The sequence below is a fragment of the Puntigrus tetrazona genome, chromosome 17, assembly GCF_018831695.1.
Source record: "Puntigrus tetrazona isolate hp1 chromosome 17, ASM1883169v1, whole genome shotgun sequence".
In the NCBI taxonomy this organism is placed as follows: Eukaryota; Metazoa; Chordata; class Actinopteri; order Cypriniformes; family Cyprinidae; genus Puntigrus; species Puntigrus tetrazona.
The window spans coordinates 9,708,887-9,725,991 of record NC_056715.1 but is presented as its reverse complement, the minus strand read 5'-3'; the positions used below and the strand labels follow the sequence as shown (position 1 = coordinate 9,725,991).

General features: G+C 37.3%; 1 protein-coding gene across 2 annotated transcripts; it reads right to left on the bottom strand.

Annotated features, from left to right (window-relative positions):
• Positions 1 to 4,573: 4,573 nt before the first annotated feature.
• sparcl2 (SPARC-like 2) lies at positions 4,574 to 11,018 on the bottom strand. Of its 2 annotated transcripts, none has more exons than XM_043263428.1 (9): positions 10,881 to 11,018; positions 9,963 to 10,047; positions 8,686 to 8,758; positions 8,457 to 8,568; positions 7,360 to 7,478; positions 7,113 to 7,267; positions 5,760 to 5,872; positions 5,260 to 5,354; positions 4,574 to 5,165 (listed from the first exon to the last, which is right to left on the bottom strand). In XM_043263428.1, exons 2-9 carry the CDS (start codon positions 10,020 to 10,022, stop codon positions 5,113 to 5,115), a joined length of 780 nt encoding a protein of 259 aa, XP_043119363.1. In that variant the 5' UTR covers positions 10,023 to 10,047; positions 10,881 to 11,018; the 3' UTR covers positions 4,574 to 5,112. The 2 variants fall into 2 exon arrangements, with proteins under 2 accessions (XP_043119363.1, XP_043119364.1); XM_043263429.1 differs by lacking the exon at positions 10,881 to 11,018 and adding an exon at positions 10,689 to 10,754.
• Between the last annotated feature and the right edge of the window lie 6,087 nt (positions 11,019 to 17,105).

The following is a 17,105-nucleotide window of genomic DNA, read 5'->3' as shown; positions in this document are numbered from 1 at the left end:
CCGCCATCGGTGGCTTTAGTTCAGGTCAGGACAGCAGCTCAGCGGTGACGAGAGGAACCTGATATGACTGACAATCAGAGTCCTAATGAATCTAGAATGTTCTTGATGGTCACGGTCCTGCTAAATCCATTGTGGAAAGAGAAAATTCATCCTGCAAATGCTTCAGATGATATTTCATGTTGTCCTTGATCATTGTATTTTGTTTGCTCTCAGAACGTTTTTGCTCTAAGTAAGAAACGTGGGTTAAAATGCCTAGTCATTATTGGTGCGATGTGTAAAGTGAAACTTTTGGCCTTAGTTCAGTGATGTCTTGTTTCTAAGCATCAGTTGGACAAAATGACTTTTCAGTAGTTTAATGTAAGAAAAGGGAAAGAAACAAGTGAGCTGCTTTGCTGTCTTCTGTCGGCCTGAACAGACAGCTGCCTATAAAGTGTGGCTCTGGCCCAAATGACAGACTTTTTCAGACTTGCCGTGATCGTTGGTTTACATGTAGTTCATATTTTAGTTGGGAGCAACTGTTTGAATTTAATTTATCGTTTAGATTGCTTGTGGATTTTTATGACGTTCTTATCAGCTGTTTGGACTCTCATTCTGACGGCACCCATTCACTGCAGAGTATCCATTGGTGAGAGAGATGTAATGCAAAATTTCTTCTAATCTGTTCCAGTGAAGTTCTTAGGAAGGTGAGTACATTTTCAGCAAATATTCATTTTTGTATGATCTACAAATGACTAAATTACCGTCTAAAACAATTTATTGTTGTTGTATTTTATTTTAAATTAACCATTTAATTAAATTCATTTTTTATTAGGAACCCCCCTATTAACTTATGCTTCTGAGAACCATGGAAATATGAAAAAGATCAGCTTTTTTTTAATAGAAGGCAGGAACAGCCTTTCTATCCTTTGATGCCATCTACATAAGCTGCTATAAGTATATTTTAACATTTAGGAATGAATCTCATCAACTTGCCTAAAAGATCTCTTTTTTAAAGTACGATGCTTTAATCGGGCCAGTGCTGAATCTTTGGGTGTTTGGAGGTGGGCCCCACACTCCTGTCCCCCCCCCGGAGAGCCGGGTGAGTGCTTTAAATGGGTCTGGCCCACTTCAAAATCCCTTTGAACTGCCTGAAGTCTGGCTCTCTCTGATACTGCTGGGGTTTTGAAGTTTTGATTTATAACTGATTAACCTTTTGGATTTTGCCAGAAATACTAAAAATGACAGACATTTACATGAATGCACACATACACCATCAGCTTCTCTTCTTCTGACTGGTGTTCTCTCGCGCTCGCTCTCTTATTCTCTTTCACCATTTTTTTTCTACCATGCAGAATTTCTGTTCTCTTGTGTTCTTCTTAATAATTCATTCGCCATATTTGCTGGATGCTTCTGTCTCTGTACAGCATAGACACACACACACACACACACACACACACACACACACACACACTCCTACAACATATCTTTAATTAAAATAATTGAATTTTCAGGTTTTATCAATTATTTATGGCTGGTTAAAGGTTTCTCACAAATGCAGCCCATTAGTCCTGTAAAGACTGTAAGTGTATTAAATGCAATATTGTTCCAGCTCGGTGGTTATGACGAGAAGACCTCTGTAGCTCAGGGCAAACTCCTGCATAACACAACACTGATAGAGAGACAGGGAGAGAGAATAAAAGGACAGAAAAAAGAGAGAACGGAGAAGAATGTGAAAGTGGTCTGTTGATAGTGATCCGAATTTTAACAGCAGACGACAAACAGTTGCCCATCTGCCCATATAAAACTGGATTCTCTCCAGGGACCCGAAAGAGAGAGGAAAGTGAGTATTTTTATATGAAAATTATATATCACATCATTACATTTTGGCACATTAGGTGTTATTTTTTTTCATCTTCAGGTGACTAAATACCTTTAGTTGACTTTTCATAGCAATAAAGCACTTTAAATTAGAAATATATATATATATATATATATATATATATATATATATATATATATATATATATATTTTTTTTTTTTTTTTTTTTTTTGTGTAATAAATATTTATACTAATATATATTTATACCTTTTTATTTCATTTGTTTTTGGCAAAAGTTTTTGTTATACCAATAAAGTGCATTAAAATTGAACTGGAATAAAGTAAAAAATTAGAAGAGATGAAAAACTAGAGACACAGTTCACTCATAAATCTTGGGCTGTCATGTGCATTGTCTTTTTAACCAATCAACACGTCACTTTCGCCCAGTTCAGCTTGACCTCCCAGTGCGTGATGTCATGGCTATAGCAGGTCATGGAGTCACTATGATCTGTCGTCCAATGGGAATTTAGCGCATGACACATGTACATGATCTCATCCATACAACAGTTCCATATGGATCTGTTATTTCTGCATCTGTGTCCATTACAAAAGCAGGATACCGGTCTGTGTGGCCTCAGAGAGACACTAGAGATGGGACCAGAGATGGGGTGTAAGGTTGAAACGTGTGTGTGTGTGTGTGTGTGTGTGTGTGTGTGTGCGCACTGTCACACAGTCTGAAGCAGAGCATATGACAATAGATCTCTTAATGAGATAGTCTGTGTGTGTGTGTGTGTGTGTCTCTCCTGAAACAGTTATAACTGATTGAGGGGGAGGGTCTCGAGAGAGCTGAGGGGGGCCTGATTTGACCCCAGGGGTCATGTCTCCCCACTAGACCTCGTTTCATTTAATTCTTACCGATAAAAAGGCTCTCTCTTCTTTCTTTTTGACTCATATTCATTAAGGATCTGCCAAGCTTTGAAATGTTACTGAAAATAGATCTATTATCACGCTTCTTATCACAGTACAGACAGGACTCATTCCTGAACACTCTTAAATTAATATTCTGGGTTAAATAAATTCATCTCTATTGACACTAGAATGGACAATAATTTTGACAAATAATGCAATTATAGATGAAATGAAGTTTGATAGTAATAAAAAAATGTTTATTGAGCACCAAATCATCATATTAGAATGATTTCTGAAGGATTATTTGACATTGAAGCCTGGAGTAATGATTGCTGAAAATGAAGCATTGATATTAGACAAATAAATTACATTTTAAAATATAATCCTACTCTCTCAGAAATAAAGGTGCAAATGCTGTCACTGGGACGAAACCTTTTCAAAAGGTATACTTTTTGTACATTTTAGGTTCAAATATGTACACTTTAAGTACTAATATTTAACTTTAAGGCATCAAAATGAACCCTTTAGATAGATACAAAGATACCGCCTCAGTGACAGCTTTTACACTTTTATTTCAGAGAGTGTATAGAAAATGGTTATTTTAAATAGTTCTAATATAATTCATGTTTTATTAAACAACTGCAATGATATAAAATATAGATTTTTTTTTTTTTTTTTTTAATGTTTCCAAATAAATGAAGCCTTTGTAAGATAAACCGACATTAATTATTTCTGAAAGGTAGTATATTAATATATATAAGACCAATAGTCGGGTCTGAGTGAAAACATTTACTAAGGCAACACAGGCCCAAACAACACTGTGTATTAACAACACGAGACATAATAAGAATCAGGGCACACTTTAAACTCAGAACATAACCTCAAAACGTCACAACACAGAATGATCACACAACACAATGACAGATATCAAACCGCACCGTAAAGCAAAACAATGCAGAAGATGCTGCCAGATGAGATGATTCTTGACTGCACTACCGCTACAGGAAACCAAACCCACTTTAAAAGCTACAAATGTAATGAGATCTGATTATTCTACTGCACTTCCTGGGGTCATATAGACTTGGAAAACTCGATCTAGTTGTTTTCAAATGTTGAGAATCAATTTTTCACACTTGGCAGACATGATTGGAAGCGTTTAGTGTTTGGAAAAGTGGAAGACATCAATGATGTACTGGAAGGGGAAGTTACTTTGTGGTGGGATGCCATTTAGTTACTCTCTTCTTGTTCTCTTTCCATCTAACAATCTCTTCCCACCCTTTATCGCACCCTTCTGCAACTCTTTCTCTCTCTCACACCCTTCCCCCCGCCATCTCTCTCTTTCTGATCCATTTTTCATGCTTCAATCTATTTTCTCTCCTCCATTTGCAATGGTTTACTGTAACTTGTCCCCTTCCCCGTCCCATTCTGTGAGTGCATTACGAGATTCTCTCTCTCTTTCGGTGTCCTTGCCTTTCCCCGTCTCTCTCTGCCATATTATCTATTCCTCTCATCCCTGCTCACGTAGTCTTTTATCTCTCTCATGGGCCATCCATCTCTCTCTCCATCTCTCTCCTATTAAACACCACCCCTCAATTAATCTGCTCTCCATTCCTCTGTTTAAGGTTATAGCCCAATCTCTCTCTCTCTCTCTCTCTCTCTCTCTCTCTCTCTCTCTCTCTCTCTCTCTCTCTTTCCCTCTCTTGCTGTCCCTCTCTGCAGTAATTGCTTGTGTGATCCATGATACATGCCGCTGTCCCTTAAAAAGCAGTTTTTGTTGACTAGATTGTAGCACTGAGTCACAACACAAACACACATACACAAAGCAATAAAAAGCAACAGAAATGTTTAGACTTTTATTATGCCCCTTTTTAAGCAATTATTACAAACCACACTTTCAGAAATTTCATCCCCCCACTTTTTGGCCAAAAAAGGGAAAAAAAAGTCTAAATAAATGTTTCTTTACTTTTTGGAAAAGAAAAACTTTTATTAAACTGATCATAAGTGACAAAAAGACATGTATAATGTTACAAAAACAAAATATTTTAAATGAATGTTTTTTTGCTTTCTATTTTAACAGTTTTTTTATTGCAATGATCATAATAAGAAATATAGTTTCTTAAGTAGTAAATCAACAAATTACAATTTCCAAATGATCACATAACACTAAAGATTGGAGTCATGGCAGCTTTGACATCACAGGAATAAATTACACTTTTCATTTAATTTTTTTCTATTCAAATAGAAAATACTTATTTTTTAATTCTAAGAATATTTCACAATATCACAGTGTTTTACTTTATTTTTAATCAAACAAGAATGCAAATAGCTTTGTCTGGGTATCAATTATTGTAACTTCTAGGTAAATGATAAGGTATAATATATGATACGATATAAAGCATCTAAATTTATAGGTTGTTGTCTGGGACAGGACACAGCTTTGGTGAGCCCATCTTCATGGCTGCGGTAGACAGAGGAAAAAGGGACATAATGTGTGTGTGTGTGTGTATGTGTGTCTGAACATGCTTACATATGAGAAACGAATACAGACTTACACATGAAATCCTGAAACCAGCGTTCTGACCGGTCAACCAGACAGGAAGTCCACTCCCTCAGGGTCACCTTCTTATTCTTGTTCTTGTCGCATGACCTACACGCACACACACAAACACCATACTGTTGAAATCTACAAGTGGTCTCTCTTTGCTTCTGTCTCTCTTGTTTCTGATTTCTACACATCTCTCTGCTGCTATCAGCCGTAAAGGACATCGCTCGCATTAGAACAGTAGGAAGGCAATAAGCATTCGCAGCTTTGAATGAGAAAGAGAGATTGAGAGGATGAGCGAGAGAAGAGAGATTGAAAGAGGATGAGAGAGAGGGGTGGGTGACATCCTGAAGGCATGTGTACTATAATCAGAGGGGTGCTGGGGAGGGTTTGCGGTAATATTATGCAAATACAAAGAAGGTCAGACGGAGGAAAACATCACAAAATCACAGTGGCGAGGCGATTGTGTGTGTCTATAGGCACTGGTGTCATTTTCTGTGTGTGTGTTACTGGAAGAATCTTTGAGCGCAGTGCTCCAGTGGCATCCGCTTATAGTGAAGCTTTCTCAGATCTCTCCTGCTTAACTTCCTGTCCCTGTTACGATCCAGCAGAACAAACCTCCTCTGAAAAATAAAGGGAAAAAACTACATTTACATTCATGAATTTAGCAGATAAGCACAACAAGCGAATCAATATAAAGAGGCAAATAGACAGGAAGTGTGACAGACACAGAAAATAGACAGAGACAGAAAAAAGAAAGAAGGAAAGAAAGGATCAGAATGCTTTTATCACAAATTCACAAATTAATTGAAAGGCAATTCCCGTTCTATGGGCTGGGTTTCTCATTAGAAATAATAGAAAATTACCTCTTTGTTTATTTTCATTTAACTGCTTTAAGAACGACTTTACATGTATTATATTGAATTAGCAAGCTAACATCTCAGCATACTGGCTTAAAACAGAGTTGACTGGTTTAGAAAAAAAGTTAAATCCCAAATACAGCCATTATTCACTTCACACTTACACTATAGACTTATGTCATTTGATTGACGTAGAGAGAATTTTAGAAGGGTAGTGTCTTAAGGGAACGCTCGAAGGAGGCATGAAAAGGATATTCACATTATCTGCTTTTTTAATGCATGTTATTGATCTTTTTGTGAATAATTCATCCATGCATGTTTAATTTAGTAAAAAATTATCTGTGCTTGTAAATTATAATCAAATGCTGTAACTCAGTCTTTTTGTGAAACAACAGACTCCTCTTCAGATTTCTCCAATCATTTAATTGTCATAAACCCTGCCACTTTCTTACGATTGACCGCAAGCTCACATTCAGATGAAAAGTTATCTAATGAACAACCAATCAAATGAATGAAATGACTTTTTTTGCTGTTTGATAATCTGATTCGCTTAGATATATATCACAATACCGAGGAAAAAAATCTGAAGGGTTTGAAAATCAAATTGCGTTTCTTTCCACCACACAGGGAAATATTTGTATTTCAGTTAGAACTCCATACAGAGTACTTGTTATGTTTTCATCAGGGTTCCCATTTAGTCATTTAAAGATAATCAGTGTTCATGTGATTAATAATGGAGTTTTTCAATCAAAATGCCCTGAAGACTACTTGACTGAAGTTTAATCTCGAGACCTGACTACAAGTGAATGGTATGGACGTGAACACATGAACCAAGCGAAGCAAGGGTTATTGTGTCAAAGCATCACGCATACACACCACAACAACAGCATCATATGTTGTAAAGTGTTTTATTAGTGCGTGTGTTTTCAAAAGCAATTCAATCAATATGTAAACTGTGGACGATCTAAGGGTGGAGTGTGTGTGAGTGTGTTTTTTGTGTTACCTCTGCAAGCTGGGTTCGCTGTGTGTGTGTGAGGCAGCTCTGCGATGGAGCGGCTGGTGTGTATCTCTCTCCCATTCTGCTGAGGAGCAAGAACCAGTCCAGCAGACGGTACGGGAACTGACCGAACTCTTCCTCAGAGCACTCAGCCTTGCTCACTGACAGAGAGACCACAAGAGTATTTTTAGACAACAGCGCTGGACACTGTAATGACGCTACACTTTTTTTTTGTGTGTGTGTGTGTCTGTACCAATACAGGCTCCAGTATGTGCTTTGCCAATGCGTCTTTTTTTGCGGCAGGCCTCCCTGTGAAGAAGACACTCGTTGCTGTACGTCTTTCCCAAAACGCTGCACACTGGTGCCCCCTGCCTGCACAGAACAACACGTAAAGTGCTTCTCGATGGGTCTGTTCAGAGTCGAGGACGACAGGTAACAATGCGGAACACTAATGATACAATTCATCAAATTGCAAAATGTGCAAAAATAGATCATTTTGTGAAAGGAACGAGGAAGCGCTTTTAATATCTTTTGTCGTTGACGTCCCAGGCTGTGCGTCACATCAAACTGTTTTGGCATAAAATTATCTGTCACTTAGTAGAAGCTGCCAAATTAGACAGATGCCAACGTGGACAGGTTGGGAAACATGAATACAATTACTCAAGATAAAAGAAAAAGCAGACGGCATTAATCTCGCTTGCAGTGAGGATAAAAACAGGCCTGCTTTTATACCTGTGTTTGGAAGCAGTAAAACTGGCAAAAAACAGCCAAAACAGATATTTAGAGAAATGTAGAAAACCAAAACTGTCGATTTTAAAATGTTGACGGTACAGTGAATTTCAGTATATTTATTTATTTATAGGCTTTTGATCAAACAGAATGATCATGATAAATAACTTTGGTACTGCATTGGAACACCACTTGATGTAAAAACAAGCTAGGTTTATTGAGTCAAGTTTAAAGCTGTTCAATTGATTTTTAACTACAATAATTTGGTATTGTCAAAAAACTGTCGGACTGAGATGTTTTAATAAATAGTTTTTCAAAACTGCATCAGCATTTTTTTATGTATGCTACTACTGGCCTCATGTTCATATTTTCTGCAAGTGGCCTTTATCTGCATTAAAGCACAGAGCAAATATACCAGTAGTTAAATGTCTGGGATGCTGGTTTGATTCCAAGGAGTCTGTGAGCCGTAAGGAGTGTCTTACGTCATTATTCTGCTCTTAATCATGACACTGAGTTTTGAGCTGCACGGTTCATGATGCTGGCTCACTGTGAGTAGCTTGGCAATGAAATTAGCTCAGATGTCTTGGAAAATAGTTATTAATTTGTTGGTGTGCATCTTACCATGGGCAGGTCTTTGGACACACACATTTAGGGGCGAAAATGCCCCCCTCCTTCACTACTTGGCACCAGGAACCAATAGGACTGTGACATTTCAACAACTGACAAAGGGATTCTGTGGAGGAGAAGGAAAGAAAGAGAGCGAGTTTAATAGTAAAACATTTTATATTGAATAAATGATGCACAAAACCTGTCCTAAAATAAGGCTGTCATTATAAAGTAACTGTCTCACCTGGATCCACTCTGCCCAAATATGGCCTCAGCTTCTCTTCAGCCTGCCTCTGTTTGCGCTGGGCTCTTCCACACTTCCACACACAAATAAGGTCATTCACTTGGGATTTGTAAGTTAAAAATGATCTTTGATGCATACGTATCAAAAGTATCAAAGTTCAACAGAGTAAAAACAAAGGTCTTATGCTTAGTAGGGCTGCATTTCATCAAAAACACATTAAAAACAGTAATATTGTGAAATATTATTACCTGTTTTCAATTGTATTTTAATATCTAATTTATTTCTCATTTTAATATCTAATTTTATTTCTAATTTATTTATGGCAAAGCTGAATTTTAAGCAGTCATTATTTAATTCTAATATGCTTTAGTTTGGTGTTTTGTCTAATTTAGTATTATCAGTGTTGAATAGTTGTACTGCTTAATATTTTAATACTTTAATTTTATTCTTTAATAATTAGAAAGTTAAAAAGAGCAGTATTTTTGAAATAGAGGTTAACAGTGAACTTAATCCACTGATCTTTGGACTATTAATGAATCATAAACCTCTAAAGGCAGGCAAGGTCTGGCTGATCCTGGCAACCAAACCAAAATATAAAAGCCTCATTTTTATATGCTGTCTGTTAGATTCACGGCTTTTATAGTAAACAGCGATGAACTGTAATTCATTTTTACATTTTCCTATGTCCTTTTCTTGATCTTTGAGATCCTCAAATATATGAGAGAATTTCGAGAGATGGATGAGGGTCATATTGCGCTAACATGTGTGCAGAAAAATGCTTTATAAATAGAGAGAGACACATGTACAGAGGAATGAAGAAGAGCGCACATTTACAGCAGTCTGTTAACCATTACAGCACGGTAAGCGTGAAAGTTTTAACAGTTCTTTTACAGACTCATACTTGGTACCTTTTTGGTTGTTCCACACATTTTTCATATGATATGTTTCATAAATTGGGTAAAATTAACAATTCAAACATAAACACTTTTTACTTACAACCGCTTGTTAGGTCTATGTTCTAAAATGTAAACATCACAATAAAATAATATATATATATTTTTTTTCTAAATGAACAACTAGACATTTTTGCACAGGTATGTTATAAAATGCTAAAAACAACAATAAAATTATTATTAATAAAGAGCTTAATTAATTAATTTTTTTTTTTTTTTGCATTTCAAAAAAGCACTTGCCAGTAACCTTTTTTGGATTTTTATTTAAAATTTAGAGCACAGTCGCACCATGTTCTCTCACCAAAGCAACTATAAACCACTTACCTTGACGACACCAAGGTGAAGGGCGACTGTCAAGATCAACAGACGACAGTGCAGGTGCATTTCTCACTCAAGGATGTTTATGGATCTGAAACATGCGTTCAACAGGTGACAGTTTCAATCCAGCAGTTCTGACTCAGAATCTCACCCAGAATGCACTCAGATGTATAAAAAGTTTGTTTCTCCAAATGAAAACTTCAGAATGACTATAAGGCAATGAGGATTGTGTTTAAAATTTAATCATATTCTCCCAAAGATTTGAATCTTCTTGAGGATATCCTAAGAGACGTTCTTCATTTCATCAAGAAAGCGTACAGCTAATGAACGGCACACACAAGACATAAAGAAAAAACTTCATCCACGTAAAGACCTACACTATCATATCAACCTTATATGTAAAAAAAAAAAAAGTCATAATGGAGAGCATAAGATATCATACTTATAAAAGTCAAGATAATAATCCTCAAAGCACAAATCTTGATCAAAGCTGATTCTGTCTGATCGCTCTTCTCCTTAAATAACTCACAGTAGTCTCAGTATTGTGTATAAGCCCCGGAGTGCTCATTAGAAGAGTGTGTGTGTGTAGAATGGAGTGGCCCCATCACTGGGAAGTCATTACTGTATGTAACGGCTCAGAGCAGATAGAGTTACGCTAACAGAGCAGTCGTACTGACAGAATCACCCTTTCATTCCTTTGCTATTTCTTTTAATTGGTGTAGAAATTCTTACCACGGTCTCTCCTCTCTTATGATCTCTCTTTCCGTGCCTGTTTAATCTCTTTGCCTCCTTCTACTCTTTCTCTCTCCGGATTCCCAGACAGCCACATACCTTTCCTTTCCCTCTGCCCCTCCTTCAGGTTTGTCTTGTTTCCCCCCATTCTCTCTTTTCATTTGATAATCTATTTCTATCGTATCTTCTTACCTGGCACTCCACTCCTCCATTTCCTCTCCTGCTTTTTCTGGCTTCACCTGAGAAGTCCTTAATTAGCAATCCATTAACAGCATGGATGCACACACACACACACATGCACAGACACACACTCACTCACCTCCACTTACACATGGACTGTGAAAAACATCTAAAGATACTGTGCAAACCTGAACTCTCTCTCTCTCTCTTTCTCCTCCTACTTTGTACTGCATTCTTCCATCTGTTTTTTTGGCCTGTAAATCTTTTTGTCTGTAAAGTAATGCCAAACTCAATGAGAAGCAGAGCTCTCTCACTCTCTCTATCTTTTTTTTTCTCTCACACACACGCACATAAACATCATATCAAAGGCACTGGACCGGATGGCATGAGTTTAAAACTACATGCTTTGAAATTCCAAAACAAAACTTTTTTTTTCAAGCTGTTGACTACGTAATGTCATAATAATCCATAAATCCTCACATTTAAGAACTCTGAAGAGTGGCGGAAAACATTTGTATTAGTATGTTCGTGTCGTTTTTCGTTGGGTAAAACTTTTGCAGGTGCTGATGTGTCTATTTTGAAGTCTTTCGATTGTAGTCACAGGCAAATACATAAATAATGTCTCTTTGGTGTCCTGCAGCCTTAAGTATCTGACCTCTGTGCCCTTTGACCTAAACATGAATCACTTCCTCAGGACAGTTTGTTTGCCATTCATCACTTTTGTTTTTGTTTTTGTCTCGTTGGTGGCCGATTTCCCACATGTTGGTTCATATGTTATTAATTTAGCATAAACAGGAGACAAACACAAAATTGTGGAGTGATGGGGCCCTCAGCAGTGGAATCTAGAAGCAAGAAGTTAAAGCTATTAGAAACAGTTGTTCGACGGCGCCATCTGGTGTTCACTGAAAAAGTGTTAGCATAGAGATGTCAAGTCGTAGTCTCGTTTATACAGGAGCTGGTCATATAATTAGAATATCATCAAATAAGTTGATTTATTTCACTAATTTCATGCAAAAAGTGAAACTTGTGCATAATATTCATTCAATACACACAGATTATACACAGCTGATTATAATTGACAACTAATGAAAACCCCAAATTTAGTATCTCAGAAAATTAGAATATTGTGAAAAGGTTCAATACTGAAGACACCTGGTGCCACACACGTCAGCCAATTAACCCAAAACACCTGCAAAGGCCTTTAAACCTTGCACAAGGAGGGCAAGACACAAAAGGTCATTGCGAAAGAGGCTGGCGGTTCACAGGGCTCTGTGTACAAGCACATTAATAGAGAGGTGAAGGGAAGGAAGTGTACTAGCAATAAGGATAACCGCACCTTGGAGAGGATTGTGAAACAAAACCCATTCTAAAACGTTGGGGAGATTCACAAAGAGTGGACTGCAGCTTAAGTCAAGAACCACTACGCACAGATGTATGCAAGACACGGGTTTCAGCTGTCGCATTCCTTGTTTCAAGCCACTCTTGAACAACCGACGGCGCCAGAAGCGTCTCGCCTGGGCTAAAGACAAAAAGGACTGTACTGCTGCTGAGTGCTCCAAATTATGCTCTCTGATGAAAGTAAATTTGATCATTTTCCTTTGGAAATCAGGGTCCCAGGGTCTGTAGGAAGAGAGGAGAGGCACAGAATCCACGTTGCTTGAGGTCCAGCGTAAAGTATCCCTGGCCAGTGATGGTTTGGGGTGCCATGTCATCTGCTGGTGTTAGTTCGCTGTGTTTTCTGATGTCCGAGGTCAAAGCAGAAATTATTATCTATACAATAGATATGGTTAAAGGTATAGTTTACCCAAAAATGAAAATTCTGTCATTAATTACCCTCATGTTGTTCCAAACCTGTAAGGCCATTGTTCGTCTTCATAACACAAATCAAGATGTTTTCTGACCCTAGACGGCAATGCAACTGATATGTTCAAGACACAGAAGGACATCATTAAAATAACACGTGACATCAGTGGTTTAACTTTAATTTTATGACACTACAAGAGTATTTTTGGTGTGCACAGAAAACAAAAATAATAACTTAATTCAACAGTTTCTTCTTGTCCATGTCCGTCTTCAACACGTGTTCATGTGAGTACCATGACGTATACGTGAGCATTCCGCTGTCCTCTATGTCCTTACTACATTTACTACTAAGCCTTAAATGTGGTAGTTGCATTGCTGTCTATGGAGGGTAATAAACCTCCTGGATTTCAACAAAAATATTGTAATTTATTATCCAAAGATGAACAAAGGTCTTACAAGTTTTTTTTAACGATATGTGGGTGAGTTATTAATGACAGATTTTTTTTTTTGGTGAACTAACCCTTTAAATTCTATCAATACAGATCAGAACACAGCCTTGTATGTATATGAGTGAACCCGTTCAGTTAGATTTTTGGCAGGACGAATAGTGCTTCATTTCTATTGCTAAAATGTTGGCAGCATCTGTCTTTTATACTTTCACAATCTTAGGCTTTTTGAAATGCTGAAATCTCTAAGATTTCTGAGCAGATGAAATTTTAATAGCTGGAGCTGAGAGTTTTTTCCCTCCAGTATATCATGGAGGAAGAAAAACATGTACTGAACAGTGTGTGTAGTAGTGGAGAGCAGAGTACACTGTTGCAATATGCACAAGTACAATGGAATTCTTAAAAACGCTGATCCTTTGTGGCATTCACAAATCACCAGACACCACAACCGTGCAACACACAAACAAGATGGCAGACAACATGAAGCAGCAGACAGCAGGTATAAAGTATTAAAAAGGTGATGTAATAGAAGTGCAAACAGATCTATTATTTCAAATAGTCATGTGCATTCGAGTGAAAACGAGGTTATCCGAGTTAAGGACTTGCCCATGCCATATGAAAACCTTTTTGTCTGAATGGTTGCATAACTTTTAACATTTTAAGAACCTTTCAGTTTTACAAAAGGTTCTGTGAGGTGAAAGAAAGTTCTTAAGAGATGGTTCTCTAAAGAACCTTTAACTGAATGGTTCTTTTTGAAAACAAATGGTTCTTCTGTGGCATCGCTGTGAAGAACCTTTTAAGCACCTTTATTTTTAAGACCGCACTCTCCAAATGCAAAACAACTATTAACAGAAATAAAATAAAATATGAAATACTTTATTTAAATGTATTTTGCCAAAGCAAAGTTAAAATTAACTTGGCTGTACATTTTTTTCACATTGATTTAATCTTGTACCAAACTGATATAAACAAACAAAAAGTGAGAATATATTTTTAGTATGTTGTTATTTTCAACATGAAGTGCATTACATATTACGTCAAGGTCAATCAAAACACTATCTGAAAAACTTTTTTTATATTTTATATGTTTACCTGCATGTCATGTGACCATAACCAGCATCAGAGAACCATGAACATACTGATACTTAGTGATACATAGTGATACTTCATCATTAAAATCTTTATATTGAAGTTGGCTACTTCAAATAAAAAAGTATGTATGACTCTGGACCACAAAAACAGTCAAAAGGATCAGTTTCTTGAAATATTTATACATTTAAAGATTTATACATCATCTTAAAGCTGAATAAGTAGGCCTACGCTTTGTCAGGATAGGACAATATTTGGCCAAGATACAACTATTTGAAAATCTGGAGTGAGAATGATGAAAAAAGTAAATAAATAATAATAATAATTCAAAATATTAAAAAAATGTAAGAAGATTTATAAATTCACAAAATATCTTTATTGAACATTATCTTTCTTTAATTAATCCTAATGATTTTTGGAATAAAATAAAAATTGATCATTTTGACCCATGCAATGTACTGATGGCTACTGCTACAGATTTAAGACTGCTTTTGTGCTCCATGTCACATATTAGGGGAAAGAGGATCAGATGACAAAAAAGTTAGCGAATTTGTTTTTCAATCTTTGTAAGACAAACGCCTTCCAAGGTAATAAATAATACATGCAAAGTAACCGACTGGGTGATAATTTCAATATTGAAACCTGAAGTGATTGTTGTGAATCCAGCAGTGTAGCCACCTGACTAACGTCTGATCTCCGAGTGAATCTCCACAAAACTAAGACTTTCTGAATGTATATAAGCAGAATGCCAATTTAGAAAGGACAAGTACTTAATTTTTGGAATATGATTACGCAATCCAGATTACATGTAATCACTTACTACCCATATCTCATATCTCAATAATGCTGAAATAGCACTGCTCTGAGTGAGCTGAAGTGATGTGATTCAGGTTTAGTATTGGGCCTGAAGGACTGGGGATCCACCCCTCAACATGTGACAGGCCCTGGGAATTTTATGTACTATCTGCTTATCATGTTTTATGTCTTAGATTTGCACACACACACACACACACACACACACACACACACACACACACACACACACACACACACACACACACACACACAGTATTTACATTATGTTAGGTCTGTGTTTAAATGTTAAAAAAAATAATTCTACTTAACTAATTATAGAGTAGCTAAGAAATATCTGTAAGTATCTGTAAATACATGTGTTATAAATAGTTTGGATAATAAATATAAGCTGCAGACTGTGTGTAATATTCATGTCACATGTCAACATGGTCGTCAACTCGTCGCGCTCGCTCCCGGCCTCAGAGCCAGCACGCAGCTCGCGCACTGCGAATCACGTCTGACGTCAGAGTCACACTTGCGGCGCGCGTGAGGGAGCGCGGTGGCTGCTCGCGCTCGGTGGGGTTGAGAGGTTGAGTTTAGGCGCGGGCCAAACGCTGAGCGCACGCCTTTCCAGTTCATCAGCTCAAGGCAGATGAACCGCCAGCTTGCTTTGCGAACAAACTGCCTGTCTCGGCGCTTTGATATCGTAGGCGTTTTTGTGGAAGCTCAAGCGAATCGCTGAGAGCAAGGTGCAGAAGAAGAGGATGCTGGATTGAGCGACGAACGTCGCAAACATCACGATGGAGTCTCACTTCTGTACAGCATCTCTGCTGTTCCGCGGCTCTAGCGCTTTAAATCCCGAGAAAGGACGTTTATAGTGCTGTATATCGATCCTACAAAATACACATAGGAGTATATGCTTTCACGCTGTTTCCCAGCGCGTTATTGCTTGTTTTAGTCTGTGCTCTAGGAATTTAGCGCTAGCTTTTTCTAATATCGCCGGATTATTTAGCAGCATGGTTGCTTTCTTACTAAATAACACGGCTATTCCGGTGTGTAACATATGGTGTGGTTTATAGAATGAGTCAGCTTGGTGCTCAAGGCGTGAGCCGTTTTAAATAAGACTTTAAAGTTGTCCGTGAACTCTTGAGCTTTGACATTGACATCGACAGCATGGATAGACGCGGCTGATTTTCATCGAGCAGGTGAGTCACATCTAACGCTTATCTTAATATTTTCGTGGTCAAGTGCAGGGATGGTATTCCCGTAAGTGAATCGATTCTGCTTCAGATTCGTATTCTTTGACGGTCCGCATAACGATTTATTCATGTTTTTTGTTAAGAAGAACTATTTGGGGAAAACACCGTTCACACTGCTCTCAGTGGTATGTTACAAAATGTGGTAAACGCTTCTGTAAGTATTAATCAAACGTTGAATGAACATGAACGCTGGCGTTCATTCGTGTGTACATGAGTCGTGATTCTAATGATTCATTCATAATCACAATTGTGACCTAAAAAGTCACTAATAGGAACTTTAGTGAAGCATTTGTTCCGCTTATGGTGTTTCCTCAGGAATCAGGATATTTATCTTGTTTTTTATTTGGTAAATTAACAGTTTCAAGCATACTATCGGTACAATTCAATATACTGCAACAAAATATACCAGTTATTGGTCTCAGCAAAACTGTGTTTGCAGGTTTTACATATTTGTTCAAATTATTGTTTTAATTTTACAATATAATATCTAAAGGGTCATATGTTCTTATTTCCATTCTTATTTCTATGTGTTCATGGGGTGACTGAAATTTTACGTTCAGAAATGTGAAATGTCCTTAGTGGTCCATAATTATGTGACTGAACAACCTAGCTCAGTTCAGATGTTGTTCATGCTAATGTTGAACTGGGCTGCTATTTTGAGAACAGAGATGACCTTTGCCCCCCAGACTACAACTGCTCTTTCCACCAGTGTCCATCCAAGCTGCGGAAAGGACAAAGATAAACATACTTTACACAACGCACCCTTTAGGATAGTGTGACTTAATAGATTTTCCTCACATATTCACTGGGCCATATCAAATATGTGCATTCAGAGCATCTTGCGT